A 19,692-nucleotide genomic window follows, 5' to 3' on the forward strand; every position below is an offset into this window, starting at 1 on the left:
CCTGCTCTATAGATTTTGAATCTATAGATTCAAATAGTTTGACACCCCTGCTCTATAGATTTTGAATGAGCAGCCAAGGTGGCGCAGTGGTTAAATGCAGCACTGCAGGCTACTGCTAGATCAGCAGGTCAGCGGTTCAAATCTCACCGGCTCAGGGTTGACTCAGCCTTCCATCCTTCCGAGGTGGGTAAAATGAGGACCCAGATTGTTGGGGGCAATATGCTGACTCTCTGTAAACCGCTTAGAGAGGCCTGAAAGGCCTATGAAGCGGTATATAAGTCTACTACTGCTATTACACTTCACAAATTCTCCAAACATAACAAACGATAAGATAAAATATAGAGGAAAATAAAGTAAGAACAATCTATCCTCTACACAGTAATCAGTAATCAACCCCTAAGTATAATTTCTGCAGACTGCAAAAGTACATTTAATGACAACTTTGTGTTGTTTTAGCATCTTTGTCTGCCAGAGTTTTACATAAAATTCTTCTGGTTATCCAGGAAGTCACCTAATGAGGGGGTGTTAGAAACTTATTATGAGATGCGAGATTACAGAAGTTACAATACAGACGGGACTGTAGCTTTTAAATGTTAATTCTTTGCAAGAACTTATTATGCGCCATCCCATTCCAATCCTGACAAACTAACACACACTAAATCTTCATATCACTTTCAAAACATAGTGCTATTATCCCCCTAGCATTAAATGCCAATGTCTAGAGCCAGGGTCCTCAAACTTTTTAAACAAGGGGCCAATTCACGATCCCTCAGACTGTTGGGAGGCCAGACAGGCTGGGTGGGTGTGGCTAGGTGGTCATGTGACTGGGTGGGCGTGGCCAATTTAGCAGTCCATTAAACAATACACACAAATTAAACTTTAATTTGTTATGCTCCTGGGGGTGGAAATCAGATTAGTGAAGAGATGCGGCTGCCTTGGGGTGGGGGGTGGGGATTTGAGGGACTTGTGTGTGTGTGTGTGTGTGTGTGTGTGTGTGTGTGTGTGTGTGTCTGTCTCCCTCCCCTCTCCTTCTCTCCCTCCCTTGAGGCTGGGGAGGCCAAAAACAGGCCCATTTTGGCCGCCTGAGGCCTCCATTCATCCTGTTTTTGGTCACCTCCATTGGGGGGGGGCTGGTGGGTAGGTGTGGCAATGTGGGGGGGGGCAGAATCATGGTCCCTCATGGACTGGATTAATGGCTTCAGCCGGTCATATCCGGCCCACAGGCCGTAGTTTGAGGACCCCTGATCTAGAGAGACCTACTGTTCCCAGCAAGAAGACCCCTAATTTCAGTTAAAATCAAGCATTTTCCCTCAGGAATGGACAGAGACAGGACGACAAAATAAGACATATGCCAATACACAAGCAGTTCTTTTCCCAAAAGAAGCACTAGTTACAGAATCAAATATTTAACCATTTTTCCACCATGGCTACAGAAGCTGATGGAAGTTGGCAGAAATGCCTAAATTGACTGTTTTGATCAAAGAAAAGAATATAACTAGTTTTGCTACTACAAGGAGACAGCTTCTGGACTTTGTGCTTGAGGTGAAGGAGGGGGGAATGAAACTTTGATTTTGAATTTACTGATTAGACTGATTTGTTTTTATAGAAATGGCTAGTTTATATTATTATGGAAAAGTAAAAAGTTGAGGCTTGATGTTAATGTTTCATTTTACTGCAACAGAACACAGTTTTGCTTTTTTTCCCTCCCCCGCCCCTTATTTTTCCTGTTTTCCCATTTGCTTTTGTATTTTCGTATCTTATTCGATAATCACATACACTTCAGGTCGCCAATGTTTTATATAAAATTAAACATTATGGGTTTTTTTCTGCTTTTTTCTTTATGTAAAGTTCCATTATATAGAAACGAACAATGTGATTTATCCTTGTTATACCAAGGATATAACTGATCTATATTTAACCTGTCTTGATGGGGAGGGTGTTTTTTTGTCATATAACTTTACAGATAGGAAATGAATGTATTGCATTTTCTCAGAGCTGCAAATTATAATAGGCATCCAATTCTCGTTAAAGATAGAACCCAATAGGTATTTATCTACCTACGTAGACTTTTAAAAAATCATTCTCTAGCTCCACATCAAAATAAGACTAAGTCAATGAGAAAACATCACTTACCATGTTGTTAACATTTTTTAAGATATTTGTGAGGCCACTGATAACCAGAGAGAACTTATACTTGGAAATGTTGATGAGACATTCCTTGTTATGTTCCGTGCTGACTTTGGTGTGAGTATTCTGCTGGCTGGTTTTGATTGGAAGCTGCAATAAAAGGAAGTTTGGAAAGCTGTTATACAGAAGAAAATTTACAGTATTGTACAGTTTATTATGCAAAGATTAGAGAGCCAGTTTGGCCTAATGGTTAAAGTACTGTCCTAGAAACCAGGAGACAGAGTTCTAGTCCGGCCTTAGGCATGAAAGCTGGATGGGTAACTTTGGGCCAACCCATTTCACAGGGTTTTTCGTGGGGAAAAATAGGAAAAGGAAGGAGTATTATGTAAGTGCACTGCCCTGAGTTACTTAGAAAGTAATAAGGGCAGGATAAAAAATCAAATCAAATCAATCAATAAAATAAATGCATAATAGATCAAGAATCAGCATTTTCTGATTGTCACTACCATTTTCATTTTCTTAAAATTTTGGGGAAAAAATCAAAGCATCTCAGAAGAAGGCAGCAGTAATCACTTCCAGACTTGCCAGAAACAAAACAGACATGTCCACATTGTACCAGAAATCAATCTCAACTTCAAGGATGTTTTTAAAAAATATTAACATGGTTTAATTTTTATTTAAATTATCATAGTTCTGAGCAGCAAGTTCTAGGTCTCCCCTCCATCTTTGGAGTTACACCAAGGACTGTACCGTATTTTCACGACCAAAAGCCGCACCGGATTAAAAGCCGCAGTATCAATTAACGTTAATTTTTTTAACTTTTTCCGCACTGGGATCGGTGAGCCCGGGGCCGCCGCTGCGACGTCCAGGGAGGAGAAACCAAGCCGCGCGCCCCTCCCAGCTGCTTTCGGTGCTTCCTGGAGCGCCGGGAGCCACAGATGTCCAGAAGCGGCTTTTGGGGCTGGTGGGGATTGGATTTCCGGCTCGGTGGCCCCTGTCGCTTCTGGACGTCTGTTGTGGTTGTGGGGAGCCGAGGAGAGTGTGGAGGGGAGCGCGCGACGGTTCTTGGCGCTCCGGGAGGCGGGAGAGGCGCGCGGTTTGATTTCTCCTCCCTGGACGTCGCCCGATCTCTGTGTTTTTCGCATCGGGGCGTGCTGCAAGAGCATGCCCCGATGCGAAGGGCACGGGGATCGGTGCGCTTGGGGCTGCTGCTGCGGCGTCCAGGGAGGAGAGGCCGGGCCGCGCGCCTCTCCCGCTTCCCGGAGCGCCGGGGGCCGTCGCGCGCTCTTCTCCGCGCTCTCCTCGGCTCCTCACAGCTGCGGTGGACGTCCAGAGGCGACAGGGGCTGTCGAGCTGGGGGTCCGGTCCCCATTGGCCCCAGGGGCCGCTTCTGGACATCTATTGCAGTCGCGAGGAGCAAAGCAGCTGGGAGATCTTTTTCCACATATAAAGCGCACCGGGTTATAAGCCGCACTGCCGATTTTGGATCAAAATTTAGGATTTTTAGTGCGGCTTATGGTCGTGAAAATACGGTATACTGATTTATCTTAAGAGTAAAGGCGATTCTAATGAATATTTGACCCCTTTGTTACAGCCAGATGACAGTTAAATTATTATCTAACATAGGGGCAGGAGGCCACAGCCACTCCACATTTTACTTTAGTAACCAATGACTTTTTTTAAAAAAAATGAAGAACCTTGATTTAAATAAATCCAATATTTAACTTCCACCCAAAAATAAGCTTATTGGACTCAATAGGATTTTTTAAACAAATATATACAGTAGAAGTGGACAACCAACAAGTTCCAAGAACCTTATCCATTTCACAGGATTCTACTCTATCCCACCTCTAGTTATCATCTACATCAGGAGTTCCCAACCACCAGGCCATGGCCCAGCACCAGGGGCAAGCCAGCAGCCAATTTGCGCAAACAGGCAAAGCCCCATCTGCAGGATGCAGGTGAAACCACGCCCCCTTTGATCCACAGAAAACCTCTCTCCACGGAACCAGTCCCTGGTGCCCAAAAGATTGAGGGCCACTGATGTACATGAAGCTATTGGGTGACATAACCCATTAACATCAGGTTAGGTATCATTACTGTCTCTGCCCCAGGTCACTAAATGATCCCATCTAAATGCATTCCCAATGCCCAAATATTTGAGTTCTGGATGGGGAAAAATTGACTTCAGCTCCACCTTGACAAGACTAAATAGCTGTGGAATTTATAACTAGAATTTTTCCATCACTGACTCTGGATGGAGTAATACTCTCTCAGACAGAGCTGGTATCCAATATAGTGTCCTCCGAGAGGAGGGGCCAGCAACCTGCAGCTCTGGAGCCGCATGTGGCTCTTTCATCCTTCTGCTGCAGCTCCCTGTTGTTCAAAATATGTGTCACAACCACCAATGTGTGACACCCACCGGCATGCAATTTATTGAGCTTTTCGACCCCGGTAGGCCAACCATGGATAAATCCAAGAAAAGAACAGTTTCAGAAGAAAACAGAATGTTTAATTCAACCACATATGCTAACTTTGTGGGCGCTCAGGAAATAGTCAGGCATGGGAAGGGTTTTGTGGCTCCTGGTGTTTTCTTTTCTGTGGGAAATGGGTCCAAATGGCTCTTTGAGTGTTTAAGGTTGCCGACCTGTGTCCTAGAGTCACAATGATAATTACTGCCTATCCCAGATGAATGAGCGAGCTTTGGATCCTATCAGTGAAGAATGTCACACAGTGGGTTCCAAGAAACATCATTCTCTATAGGTAGTCCTCAACTTACAACAGTTTGCTTAGTAACTGTTTGAAGTTACAATGGCACTGAAAAAAATGATATATGACCATTTTCCACACTTATGACCATTGCAGCATCCCCATGGTCATTTGACTTACATTTGGATGCTTGACAACTGACTCACATTTATGATGGCAACTGGTTCATAATTATGACCACTGCTGTGTTCCAAGGTCATGTGATCACTTTTTGCAACTTTCTGAAAAGCGAAGTCAATGGGGAAGCCAGATTCACTTAATAGCCATGCTACTAACTGAGCAACTGCAGTGATTCACTTAACAAATGTGGTGAGAAAAAAAGAGACAAAACTCACTTAACAATATTCCCACTTAGCAACATAAATTTTGGGCTCAACAATATTCCCACTTAGCAACATAAATTTTGGGCTCAATTTCAGTCATAAGTTGATGACTTACCTGTATTGTGCTACCTGTCTTGTTACCATCCTGCCCTCTCCCACCCACCCCCTCCCATGCTTGCCTTCCTGAGAAGACTTTGCTATTCCCAGGGAGGGGCAAGAGTGTAAATGGAATTCTGACAGATGCGGCTGTCCTTGGTGTGTTGTTAATGTGATTCTTTATGGGTTTCAACCTAATTAAATGGATTAGGAAATTGATTTTGTTTTCTCTTCTTTGTTGCCTTCGGTAGATGAGCTGTCATGTAAATATCCTAAAAATAAAAGCTTCTAAGATGTAGCATGTCAACATGCTAGCCAAGGGGGACTTGGCAGCTGTAGTCTAACACACCTGGAAACACCAAGTTGAAGAAAATCTGATCTCTGGTCTGCTGTGGGAGCAACCAATCATTAATGTTTTGAAAATTTTTGCACTGGACTTACTGGATATGAAATTCTTATTCACCTGCAGCAAGATTGCAGGAGGCCTTGGCTTTCAACCTCCTGTCTCTTGAGCGAAAAACAATACAGGTAGTAGTCCTCAACTTGCAACCACAATTGAGCCAAAAATTTCTGTTGCTAAATGAGACATTTGTAAAATGAGTTTCCCCATTTTGACCTTCCTTACCACGTTTGTTAAGTGAATCACTGAAGCTGTTAAGTTAGTAACACAGTTGTTAAGTGAGTCTGGCTTCCCCATTGACTTTTGCTCGTCAGAAGGTCGCAAAAGGGAATCATATGCCCCCCCCCAAGACACTGCAATTGTCATAAATATGAGACAGTTGCCAAGTGCCTGGATTTTGATCGCATGACCAAGGGAATGCTGCAACAGTCTTAAAGTGTGAAAAATGGTCATAAAATACTTTTTTCAGTACCATTGCAACCAGTCACTAAATGGACTGTTGGAAGTCAAGGGCTACACTGAAACTGAATGTTCATTTTCCTTACCCCATATCCCCTAGTGCTGTGATGGCGAACCTATGGCACTCATGCCAGACATGGCACGCAGAGCCCTCTCTGTGGGCACGCATGCAGTCGCCCCAGCCCAGCTCCAATCGCGTTTCTCCATCACGTTTCACTCAATCAATTCCAACTTCTCACAAAAGAAAAAGATCTGGCAAAGTTGGAATTCATTGAGTGAGCTTTTTCACTTGTGCGCTTCACTATGGGGGAGACCCACCACTGGCTTGGAACCTATTAGCTCCACCCCACCCACCATATCTACGAGTGGTGTGCAAAGGTTCGGCTAGGCTCCCCTAGAGATGGAGTTTTCAGGGGGCCAAACTAGCACCCCAGCTGGCTACAACACAAAATATTCATTCTCGGCTTTGAGATTCCTAGCTGCAATGGGCAGCCAAGCTAGGTTCGTCCCCTTCCACCGATCCATCAAGTGTTGGCACCGAGTGATAAATAAGTGGGTTTTGGGTTACAGTTTGGGCACTCGGTCCCTAAAAGGTTCGCCATCACTGCCCTAGTGGTATATCCACCATCTTATATGCAGAAAGGAATGGAAAACATACAACTCCTACATCCCTCTCCTGATTTTGTATTGGGAATAGTCATGTACCTCCATAACTGTGTACTAGGAGTACGAATGACAGTACATATTCTCTAAAAGATCTCCAGGTGAGTGGTAGTACCCTTGACTGTTTTTAAGGAGAAAATGTTCATCAATTCCATGCAGGATGAGCATGGTGCATTTAACATGTTCATGGAAAACTACTTATTGACACAATCTGTTTTTCTCAAGTTCTGCTAGTTTTAAAAGATGCAGCAACGGCATATGGCTGTTATCCCCAGGCCAATGCATCCTTGTTCTACATCTCGAATCCTGTGCCTACAAGGTGAATCTGCTGCAAAATTCAAGATGCAGAGAAAAAAAGGGAATTTCAATGTAAAATTACCCAACCTCAAGGATGATGAAGGGATGCCACTGAATTGCAGGTGGCCCACCAAACCCTGAAGCTTTGTGGCCCAATTCAGTACAGGTAGTCCTCGACTTACGACCACAATGGATCCGAAAATTTCTGTTGCTAAATGAGATATGTGTTAAATGAGTTTTGCCTCATTTTACGACCTTTCTTGCTACAGTTGTTAAGCAAATTAGTGCAGTTGATAAGTTAGTAACTCGGTTGTTAAGTGAATCTGGCTTCCCTATTGACTTTGCTTGTCTGAAGGTCGCAAAAGGGGATCACGTGACCCAGGACACTGCAACCATCATAAGTATGAAACCAAGCATCTGAATTTTGATCAGAGGATCATGGGAATGCTGCATGTAACTTTGAAAAACGGTCAGAAGTCACATTTTTCAGTGCCATTGTAACTTTGGTCACTACACAAAGTGTCTGTTGTAAGTCAAGGAGTAGCTGCATAAGAAATGAGCCCAGTAAGAAGACATTAAGCTTTTATGGAAGCACTCCTGTCTTCCCTGGGATCATAACCATGAAGAGACTTTGCAAGGTTTTAACTTCAGTTTTTGCTTAACTGAAACTTAGGTAAGCAAATTTCAAATTACAGTTTGTTTGCTATAACCTCCCTCAAAACCACAGTTTGAAAATTAAATGGAGGCTTAAACCAAAACTACAATTTAGTGCAAGAAAGCAAAAAATTGTGACCTTAATGACATAAACAGTCAATCTGCAGCAACCTTGAGACTTCCAGAGCTCCAGAGAGTACACATAGCCAAATTTCAATTCCAGATTCTTTTACATTTTTAGCATTGGTTTAATAGAAAGATAGTGATATTTTTTTCGGTACATTTTCCCCCCTGTTTTCTTGGGGAACAGAATGGCTCTCAGAGCCCAAATGGGCAGGAACAAATCTGCAACCTTTTTGGAAATTATTTTTGGGATGTTAGGAGGCAATTCACCCAAAATAACTGCTTTTAACTCGCCAGAGACTTAGGACATCGGTTTGGAGTATTGCATCAGTTAAATAAAAGAAAAACAGTTGCAAAAATGAGCAATTTGGCACCAAGTTTCAGGAGCACAATTTTAGAAAGTGCAAAACGTGGACCGAGTGCTACATGGGATGTACAGATTACTCAGGCCTGGTTTAGTGAATCAACTACATTTGGTTGTGTTTGCACAAACACATGCTACTAAAATAAAACAAACTTCGTTACCATAAAATCAGACTACTCTCTGTGGCATCTTAGAATCTTCCATACTGGAACGTCTGAAATTTAGCTCAAGCTATATTCATCGTCTATCTTTCATGTAAGAGATTGTAGATTTGTTCAGTTTTTTAAAAATTCCAATACTGTGATTCACGAAAGAATTCTCTATGAACCTCATGTGTTAAAATTCAAAGTTTTGAGGAGTCCGTGGTAGTGGAGATAAGATGTGTAATGATTCCACAGACTCGAGACACTAATCCTCTTCCATGAACACTAATCACTTTGTTCCAAGATACATCCACACATACTTAAAAAGGTCACAGACCAATCATTTCCCTTATGCGTCATGTACCAGTCAGTTGGTTATAAGTAACCATCAGCTCTGTAATAAAATTCTTTTGAAAAGTCCACTTTGAGGAAGTTGGATTTTTGGATTAAAGTCAACAGCTTTGGATCTGAGCAATATATGACCCATACAGCTTTACTTAAAACACACACACATACACATACACTATTTGACAGGAAAAATGGATGCTTTTTAATGGCAGGAACCTTGTGGCATTACTTTCCTCTCACTCCTTAACAAAAATTCTGAATACTCGAGTCTACACACAGGAACTCTGTGCCATTGAACAAAGCAATTATGTCCAACTGTTAAGTCTCAGAAGCACAGGCAGTCCTCGACTTACAACATTTCATTTAGTGCAGGTCTTCAGACCTGGCAACTTTAAGACTTGTGGACTTCAACTCCCAGAATTCTCCAGCACGCAGAGCTGGCTGGAGAATTCTGGGAGCTTAAGTCCACAAGCCTTAAAGTTGCCAAGTTTGGGGACCTCTGATTTAGTGCCTGTTCAAAGTTACGCCACTGAGAAAAAGTGACATGACCATTTTTCACCCTTAGAGTCATTGCAGCATCCTCATGGTCACATGAACAAAATCAAATGCTTGGCAATTGACTCACAGTTATGACAACTGCAGTGTGCCAGGGTTAAGTGATCCCCTTTTGCAATCTTCTAACAAGCAAAGTCAGCGGGGAAGGCTGACTCACTTAACAACCATGTTACTAATTCAAAAAGTGCAGTGGTTCACTTAACAACTGTGGTGAGAAAGATTGTAAAATGGGGCAAAACTCACTTAACAAATGTCTTGCTTAGCAACATAATTTTTGGATTCAATTTTAGTCATAAATCGAGGACTACCTGTATTGTGGCTTAATTTTAGTTAGACAGTCAACAATTAACTCAGCTAACACTCTGGTTTCACCGATTTGAATATTTATATGGGCCAGGAGAAATTGTTTTCTTCTACCACCTATAAATTCTACTAGGAAATTTCAGTTTTTCTCCAAATCACCCACATACTATTTTATTAAACCACAACCATGCCAATCCAGCTACCTACAGGTAGTCCTCAACTTACAATCACAGTCAAGACCAGAATTTCCATTGCAAGATGGTTGTTAAAAGAGTCACATTCAATTTTACAACTTTCTTGCCACAGTTGTGAAGTGCATCCAGCTTCCCTCATTGACTTTACTTGTTGGAAGCCAGCTGTGAATGGCACAAATGGCAATCACGCAACTCCACAATGCTTCAATCATCATAAATACATGCCAGTTGCCAAATTTTGATCAAATGACTGTAGGGACGCTGCAACAGTCATAAATGTGAGAACTGGTTGGAAGTCACTTTTTTCAGTGACATTGTGCCTTTTTGAATGGCTGCTAAACGAATAGTTGTAATTCAAGGACTACTTATAGTAAACTGCCATTTTTTGTAAATTAGCTAGCATGTTCTTTATACCAAGACATACCTTTGTCCATCTGAACTAGGTGACCTGCTCTAACCAGCCTTTAAAAGTTCTGACAAATGTCTTTCTTCTTAATCAAGGCTTCAGGAAAAAAAGCATGAAAATGCCAGAGATTAAACCCGGGGCCTGTTTGCCTGCAAGCCATAAGTACCACTGAGCCTCCACAGATATATATATTACAAATGGTGGGGCAAACTAATTGCATTCAGATGAAACTACAAGCCAGAATTTCAGAGAACCTTGCATAATTTCTTAAGCTGTGCTGCTCTCTACTCCTGCCGACCTCGTTCTCTGTTTTGTTATCTTCATCAGGAGATGGTACACAAGAATTCTTGACCATCTTTTTTGCATGCCAGTCTCTTTGTGTGTAAAATACAACAAAACAATAACAGAGTCAGTTTGGTATATAGTGGTTATTACAGGAGACTCTAAGTCCCACTTTAAGGATGAAAGCTGGCTGGGTGACTCTGTGCCAATCACCAGGAAGCTGTGAATTCTAGTCCTGCCTTAGGCAAGAAAGCCAACTGGGTGACTTTGGGTCAATCATCAGGAGACTCTGAATGCTAGTCCCGCCTTAAGGCATGAAAAACAGCTGGGTAACTTTCGGCCAATCACACTTATATTAGCCCAACCAATTCATAAGGTGGTGGTGGTTGTGGGGAAAATAGGAGACGGAAGGAACATTATATAGTATGTTCCTTCAATCATCTTGAATTACTTATAAAGTAATAAAGATGGGATAAAATATGAATAATAAGTATTTTGTAAAAACAAGATGCTCATTCACTTAACATGCTAACATACTGAACACCCTACAAACACATAAAATCACCAATTACACATGTTCCTACAAAAACTGAACAGTTTGGTAAGTTTCAGCCAAAACTCAGTCCCAGAAAAGGGGGGCTCTGGAGGAGAGTTAAGTATGTAAAATATTTTTGATGAAATTCTGATTGGATTTCAGATCAACAAGCAGTGTTGGATCAACCAACAGCCACCGCATTTCAAAAACAGATGTGGGACCAGAACAAATGATACATTTGATTTCATTTATTTTTAACTGAATTACAATTAAATATAGCCCACATGATTATGTTCTAGCAATATAGTTACTAATGTTCATAATATTCACTTTCTATTGTATTAAAAGTGGCAATTTGGTAAACACTTTGGAGACCACAGATAGCTTCATCTAAGGTTTCCAAGGGCTAAATGTAACTCTGGATGCTAAAAATGTGCCTTTCTCTTCAAGATGAGCAAGAAATATGAAATCTGGAAAATACATTTAGGCCAAGAAATGCTGACCAATTTATTTTTAAACTACAAAGGAAAGACATATTTTACTAATTCTTCCTATAAATGAAGTATAAATGCTTTCTACACTTCTGTACCACATACATAGTGTACAAAATCCTGCCTGTTAAAATTAGGCTCAGAGAGGTAATTTTTATGTCACTTAGAAATGAGGGAGAAACATAACCCTAAATCAGGGGTGTCAAACTCGCGTCATCAAGACGGTGTCATGTGACGTATGACTTTCCCGCTTCATTAAACCAGGTGTGGGCGTGGCCAGTGTGTGACACATCAGGCCCGTGGGCCGCAAGTTTAACAGCCCTGCCCTAAAATGCCCTAAAACAACCCCAATTATGTTGATCATTAGGCAAGTTAAAAATTCTGGCATTCTGCAACCCAACTTTAGGAGCATAGATTTTTACCTCTCAGAAAGGCCAGCCTCCAATTCCTTCTAGCGGAATTCAGAAGTAGTATGGTATAGTAGTATAACCTTTATTGTCATTATATATCATGTATAATGAAGACAGGCATTGGACAAACCAGCTGTTCCCTCTGCTCAGTTAAAAGTCCTATTCTATTGAACTCTTCCTCTCCCCTCAATGTTTTTAGTTGCACAATACAAAGTTTATTTAACTTTGAAAATTTTGTACCTAGAACTGATATTTTTCATCTTTCCCATCTTTTTCCCCTTTTGTGTTCTGTTTTTTTTTATAGTAAACCTATGAATAGGGAATGTCTTGTTCCAATTGACTGTACTTTCACACTGAACAGTGGCATAAAAATTCATTGAGCAAATAAGAGTGGCCTCTAAATACTCTCATTGTTGTTACAGAACACAAGAAAATCAGATTTTTAATTTGGGGGAAGCAACAAGGAGGTACATCCAAAGACAACCACAATAGTCATAATCTACCACTGCACACAATGTACATTTCATTTGAACATTTAGGGCAAAAGGCTTTTTTTAAAAAAAAAATATATGTCAATTTAAGCCTATTTTCCAAATGAGCAACAATTAAACTAATCTGTTACAAACAAAGGCCATTAAAACATCTTGCTCCCCAATCATTTCCCAGGATCTGTAATTAAACAATTGAATCTATATCATCACTCAGTGAAGCGGTATTGTTTCTTCTTTCATATTCACAGAAACAATTCCCATTTTAACAAGAATTAATGTTGGGGGAGAAAAGGCTGGATTGCTCAGTCACTAAGAGAATGGATTCACATAGTGTAATGTCATAATAGGCTTTGTGTCATGTGAGAAAAGCTACTGTATATTATAAATCATGTATCATGGCTTGCTACTTGGGTAACAGGCAACTGACATATTAAACCATGACTTATATTAAAATATTACACTTACAAAATACACCTGCCTTATCCAGAGCATCATTGCATTTAACTTTGACTGCTGCAGATAGTTAAATAAATCATGACCTATTAATGTTCTATCTTGGCTGAATAATCTAAGTGTATCTAAAAGTTTCTCTGAATCCTGGTTTGGTGTCTGCCCTCCTCCTGACCCAAAGTAAATTGTTTTTTTACATTAACAAGGAAAATATTTGATCCGAGATAGACCAAAAAAATTTCAACTCAGGTGAATAATTATAAGCCTAATACATGCAGTATTGTACTCAGCATCTTCATTTAGGATATTGACTGCCTCCATTTTTAGAAAAGTCTGTGGGATCTTATTTAGGCTAAATAAAATGTGCTCTCTATTTAAATACAGACACACATATATAGTTTCTAAATTTGCTTGAGCATATGGCAGCAGTCTAATCTGTATCTGTGCATAAACTCTATAGATCCACCCATTACAGCAAAATGAAATATGAATGTATCACATTTCTCCTCAGACATCAGAAAGCATGGATTAATTGAGAGTCTTCATGGGATAGGAGAGGGGAACAATCTAAGCACCTATTTTCCTTCCAAGCCAGTTTTTAGCTTTCCGCAATCAGAGACCCAGAAAAGTTTCTTGCATCTCTCCCAAAAGTAACAAAGACCAAGCAAATTTCAATATTTCTTAAAAGAAAAATAAGTACAAAATAAGTTGACTGAAAAAATAATTCCCCAGTTCTCGTATAGGCTAAGAATATCACTCCTAATATTGTTAGGATCACTCCTTTCTAAATCTTTAAAAGTTACTAAAAAAAACAATGTCTTGTGACAGGTGGGGGAAATTTGTCAATCTCCCCCACTTAAAGGACTCCTAGGATGGCTAGCAATAGACAATTTGCTTCTTCCAATCCCACTTTAGATAGTATTTTATTCTTCTTCATACAAGGAAACCCCACTGACATGCTACAAGAATGGAATTCAAACATATCCAGAATTATAACTTTATTCCACAGAGAATGGCATATTCCTATATAACTGAAACATATACAATATCTATTTCTCCCCACAGGAGTTGAAGAAACTATCACATACATTTATCATACAAGTTGGTTAATTTTATCCTAATTAAAAAAAGAACCAAAAAGACATATTTCAGCTCTTTTCCCCTCTACTCAAAACTTAATGGGTTCTTTTGTGCTGTTGAGGTAAACTCCACCCATTTTAGCCATGCTATTACTGTATAAGAATAACAGAATTGGAAGAGACCTCAAAGGTCTTCTAGTCCAACCCCTTACTCAACAGGAAAGCCTATACCATTTCAGACAAATGGTTATTCAAACTCATCTTAAGAACCTCCAGTGTTGGAGCATCCACAATTTCTGGAGTCAAGTTGTTCCACTAATTAATTGTTCTATCAGAAAATTTCTCTTTAGTTCTAGGTTGGTTTTTTCGAAATATGCCAAGCAGCCTTCCCCAAACTTGAGTGCAGCCATTCCTGTGCAATTTGGGTGCAGGGTGGATACAGCTTTTCCTGAACCTCATGCCTCTGATCAACTGAATACTGGACGAACCATCGGAGTACAAGTAATCCTCGACTTACAACAATTCGCTTAGTGACCGTTCAAAGTTACAACGGCACTGAAGAAAGTGACTTATGACCCTTTTGCACACATGACTGGTGCAGCATCCCCCCCTCCCAATGGTCACATTATCAAAATTCAGATGCTGGGCAATCGACTCATATTTATGACCTTTGATGTGCCCCAGTGTCATGCGATCCCCTTTTGCGACCTCCTTACAAGCAAACTCAATAGGGAAGCCAGATTCACTTAACAGCTGCATTGCTAATTCAACACAACCGCAGTGATTCACTTCATAAGGGCGGCAAGAAAGGTCATAAAAATAAGACAAGATTCACTAAACGAACGTCTGGCTCAGCAACAGAAATGTTGGGCTCAATTGAGGTCACGCGTTCGAGGACTACCCTGTCACAGTTATTCTCCAACCAATCTAATAGTAATTACTATTAATTTTCTCATCGTTCCTATCACCCATCTCCTCCCACTTATGACTGTAACTTTGTTGCTTGTATCCTTATGATTTATAGTTTCCTATTATGATTTGATTGCTTATGTGGCACAGTGGTTAGGGTGCAGTACTGCAGGCCACTTCAGCTGACTGTTAGCTGCAGTTCGGCGGTTCAAATCTCACCGGCTCAAGGTTGACTCAGCCTTCCATCCTTCCGAGGTGGGTGAAATGAGGACCCAGACTGTGGGGGCAATATGCTGACTCTGTAAACCGCTTAGAGAGGGCTGAAAGCCCTATGAAGCGGTATATAAGTCTAACTGCTATTGCTAACTGCTATTATTTGTACCCTATGACTATCATTAGTGTTGTACCTTACAATTCGTGATGAATGTATCTTTTCTTTTATATACACTGAGAGCATATGTACCAAAAACAAATTCCTTGTGTATCCAATCACACTTGGCCAACAAGAAATTCTACTCTATTCTACCTGCAGAGCTCCAGCTTGGGAAATCCTGCTCATCCATCCTAATAATAATCCCCATCAAAATTACATGTAAAGAACCCTCTTCTCAGGATAATATTCCCTCCGATGCAATGGTAATAAAAAAAGGTGCTTGATTGTGCAGAGATGAACAGGTTAACTATGGAACTAATAGAGAAGAAACAGAATATTATATGATTTGGAACATATGGTATAACTGGCTAGAAAGTAGATGTAAAGACTATAATAAAGATTACTTTTATCAAAAGTTTTATCAAAGTGGAAAGATATTGTATATATTTGTGAATATGGATACAATATAAAACTAAAAGGTATTACGTACATATACGAATAATTATATAATATATAGAATAGTGACGCATATAATTGGAAAGAAAGAAGATTGGAATAGCCACTATGTAAATATGAGTAATATGGATACTGGAACACTATAAAGAGTGGAAATGTAGTTTAAATGTTGAAATATGTTCAATAAAAAAAAATTTTTTTAATTACATTCAAAGAGCGCTCTTCTCTTTTACACGCTCCTCCCTGGCATGAAAGTTAGCCCCACTTTAGGTCACCTGCACCTCTATAACTGTCAAGTTTGGTTCTGCAACCCAACAAGACAGACACAGACTTCAGAGGATAATCACAACTGCAGACAGAACAATTACTGCCAACTTGCCTTCCATTGAGGACCTGTACACTGCAGGAGTCAAAAAGAGGGCTGTGAAAATATTTACAGACCCCTCGCATCCTGGACATAAATTGTTTCAACTCCTACCCTCAAAACGAAGCTATAGAGCACTGCATACCAGAACAACTAGACACAAGGACAGTTTTTCCACAAATGCCATCACTCTGCTAAACAACTAATTCCCTCACCTCTGTCAAACCATTCACTAAGGCTGCATTACTATTACTATTAGTCTTCTCATCGTTCCTACCACCCATTTCCTCCCACTTATGACTGCATGACTGTAATTTTGTTGCTTGTATCCTTACCATTTATATTGATATTGTTTCCTGATTGTTTATTTGTACCCTATGCCTATCACTAAGGATTGCATCTTTTTCTTCCTGATGGATATATTTTTTCTTCTTATGTCCACTGAGAGTTTATGCACCAAAGACAAATCCCTTTTGTGCCCAATCACACTTGGCCAATAAAGAATTCTATTCTATTCTTTTTTCTTTTCTATTCCATTTTCTGTTCTATTCTCTATTCTCCTCTATTCTATTCTATTCTATTTTCTACTCTATTCTACTATTCTTTCCTCCCGTAAGAGCCCGCAAGAGGTGAAACAAACACACCCACATGGAGGCCTTCCCTCCCCGCCCAGCTCCTTCCTACCTTCTCCCAAGCCAAGCCAAGGAGCCTGGTTGGAAGCTCGTCCTCACCAGAGCCGGCCTGCCAGCTATCCATCCTTCCTTCCGCCGCTTCCCATCCCAGGCAGCAGAGAGCAGAGGAAAGGGAGGAAAGGCGGCGACCCCCGTCCTCACACCCTCCTCTTGTCACCGAGCCCCCCCCCCACGAGCTTCTTCCCTTCTCCCCCCCTTCCTCCTCCAGAGAAGCCCGTTTACCCTCCTCGCAGCCCAGTTTACCTGCTCGTCGAAGCGGTTCACCACAGCCTGCACCCATTCCACCGGCTTGTGGGCCGCCATCTCCCGCCGCCCGCCAGGCCAGGGGACAAGAAGGGTCCGGCGCCCCCTGCCCTTCGGCTCCGTGCAGCCGCCGAGCTCTCAGCTCCCCTCCTCCTCCTCCGCCTTCTCAGCCATCAAAGCCCACCGGCCACCATGACACCACACCGGAAGCGGGAAACCGAGTCCGCCCCCAACACCAGAGGGGAGAGACAAGTGGGAAGGGGTAGAAGGGGGGGATTAAAAAGAGCAAAGGCGCATGCGTGACGAGCTCGGTCCAAAAAAAAAAAAAGCTTAAAAGGGGGACGGGCAGACGCGAGGCCAGGCGCACGCGCGCCGGTACACGGAGGCTTTAAGTAACCCCTCGGCCACCAACGCGCATGAGCGTAAGGGGAGGAGTGGCGCTTGCGCAATGGGCTAGTGGAAAAAAGGGCGGGGCCACGTTCGAGGCAAGCCAGCATCCGCTCGCGGGAAGCGTAAGAACTACGCATGTGCAATAAACGAGGCGAGACCCCGGAAGTGAAGGAAATGCGGGGGGGAAAGCCAATGGGATGCGGCCGTCCCGGGGAAGGCGATCAACAGCCACTGCACACGCGTTGAGTTGCTCGTAGGCAGCCAGGTGTAGAAGTACTGCGCAGGCGCAAAAGCAAAGAGGCGTCTTCCAGGTGTTAACAATCCCGGGATTATTAAATTAGTTAACTCACATATTTCAGCAGGAAAGAAATAACATTGAGGGAGAAATTATTTAAGCTGCTCTGCGGGTTCTCTAGGATAAATAAAATATATATCAAATATAAAATGCATGTTATGGTTCTATCTTGATTAAATCAGCGCAAGGACAGCAAACGGAAAGTTTCTACCATTTTTCTAAATATTTACTCGAGTAAAAACGACAGATTCGGAATAATGGACTTTGCATTTTATTAGTGCAGAGGTCTTCAAACTTGTCTTAAAGTTGCCAAGTTTCGGGATTCTTTATTACTATCTTAAAAGAATGAAATAGCTTCCAAAACCTGGTTAACAACCAAAAAATATACGTTCAGGTGATTCAAATACTAACCCACAGGACAGGTCATTAAGGCTCTTTATCAAAACTATGGGCCAATTAGTTGATTTAGAAGTAGACAAGGATTCTTGGAAACTTATGTAATGATAAAATTGCTTGTTGACCTTTTGGTATTACAATTACATACTTCATTTGAGGATTTTTTTTGTTTTGTTTTGTTTTGTTTTTAAGAAATGGAATAGGAGGTAGCAGATACCCCACTGAGTACTGAAATCCCTTTGCACTGCATCCAAATCTCCATTGTTACATCAGATGTTTTGCTCTTTCCTTGTGTTTCCATTTGCGATTTGCTTACCATTTTGCCTGCCCCAGTTCCCCAAAACTTAGAAGGTTGCATAATATAAAGATGGATGCTGCAGGTCACCAAAGGGGACCTGAATGATGAACTTTATTCATTAGAAAAGATGCTATGAGGCTCCTGATGTTTCGCTATCACACTGATTTGGGTCTCCAACTATAACAAATATGTCTATGTAAATTTTTGAACACAACATTGAAGAGCTTTGTAACTGCCTTCTTCATATACATATACATATTTCCTAATCTAGCCTACAACCCTGACATTTTGTAATGGTTTCTCAGCCAAATGCTAGCCAAGCCCAACTCTGACTAGATTTTGACCTGTGAAGCTTCTCCTTGATCAACTTTGTCTTAAATGGAAGAATATCCTAATAATCGCACCATTTTATCCTACTTTATTGAATATTATTGAGTCTGTCATCAGCACCTCCATAACTTTCTGTTTTGGCTCTGCAACCAAACAAGACAAACATAGACTTCAAAGGATAATTAGAACTGCAGAAAAAACAATTGCTACCAACCTGTCTTCCATTGAGGATCTGTATACCGCACAAGTCAGAAAGAGGGCTGTGAAAATATCGACAGACACCCCCACCCCATCCTGAACATAATTTGTTTCCACTTCTACCTTCAAAACAACAAACAACTAGACACGAGTTTTTCCCTGGATGCCATCACTCTGCTTAACAACTAATTCCCACAACACTGTCAAATAATTTACTAAGATTGTATTACTATTATTCTTCTCTTCCTTACTAGTATCTATCTCTTCCAACTTATTACTATAACCATGTTGCTTGTATCTTTCAATTTATATTGCAGGTTTTTTTGTTTCCTAATACAATTTGATAGCTTATTAGTTACCTTGACTATCACTAAATATTGTATTTTTTGTGCCTTGATGACTGTATTTTATTTTCCTTATGTACACTGAGAGCATATGCACCAAAGACAAATTGCTTGTGTGTCCAATCACTCTTGGCCAATTAAGAATTCTATTCTATTCTATTCTATTCTACTTGTTTTATGCAGGAGATGGAAATGCTTCTCATTTACAGCCACAAACAGGATTTTCAACTAAAATGGAACATTTATTTTAAAGTTCTTCCAAATGCCTAGTTTCTGAATTGGCAGTAATTCCAATTTCAAAACTAGTACTCTTAATCTTGAAATTTCTGTCAATTTAGCAGCAATTTTTTGTAGTGACTTTGTCCACTAGAGGTCACCAAAACTTTTTTCACCCTGGAAATAATGAGGAAGAAGCCTGGGGGGGAAATGGTATTTTATCTAT

The 19,692-nt window shown here is 40.9% G+C and overlaps 1 protein-coding gene across 4 annotated transcripts in view; it reads right to left on the reverse strand.

The window, feature by feature from the left end:
* NF1 (neurofibromin 1) overlaps positions 1–17,268 on the reverse strand; it is a 270,036-nt gene extending 252,768 nt beyond the window's left edge. For 3 of the 4 annotated variants that reach the window (XM_087717167.1, XM_087717166.1, XM_087717165.1), the window contains exons 1-2: positions 17,000–17,255; positions 2,134–2,277 (exon numbers count right to left, since the gene is read on the reverse strand). In XM_087717167.1, coding sequence (XP_087573293.1) covers positions 2,134–2,277; positions 17,000–17,059 — 204 coding nt within the window. In that variant the 5' untranslated portion in view covers positions 17,060–17,255. Of the gene's footprint in view, positions 1–2,133; positions 2,278–16,999 lie in introns of all 4 variants that reach the window. The other variant, XM_087717168.1, reaches the window with a different exon arrangement.
* Between the last annotated feature and the right edge of the window lie 2,424 nt (positions 17,269–19,692).

This window comes from Thamnophis sirtalis, unplaced genomic scaffold (assembly GCF_051295495.1).
Source record: "Thamnophis sirtalis isolate CommonGarterSnake01/CBP01778 unplaced genomic scaffold, rThaSir2_p1.2 scaffold_6, whole genome shotgun sequence".
In the NCBI taxonomy this organism is placed as follows: domain Eukaryota; kingdom Metazoa; phylum Chordata; class Lepidosauria; order Squamata; family Natricidae; genus Thamnophis; species Thamnophis sirtalis.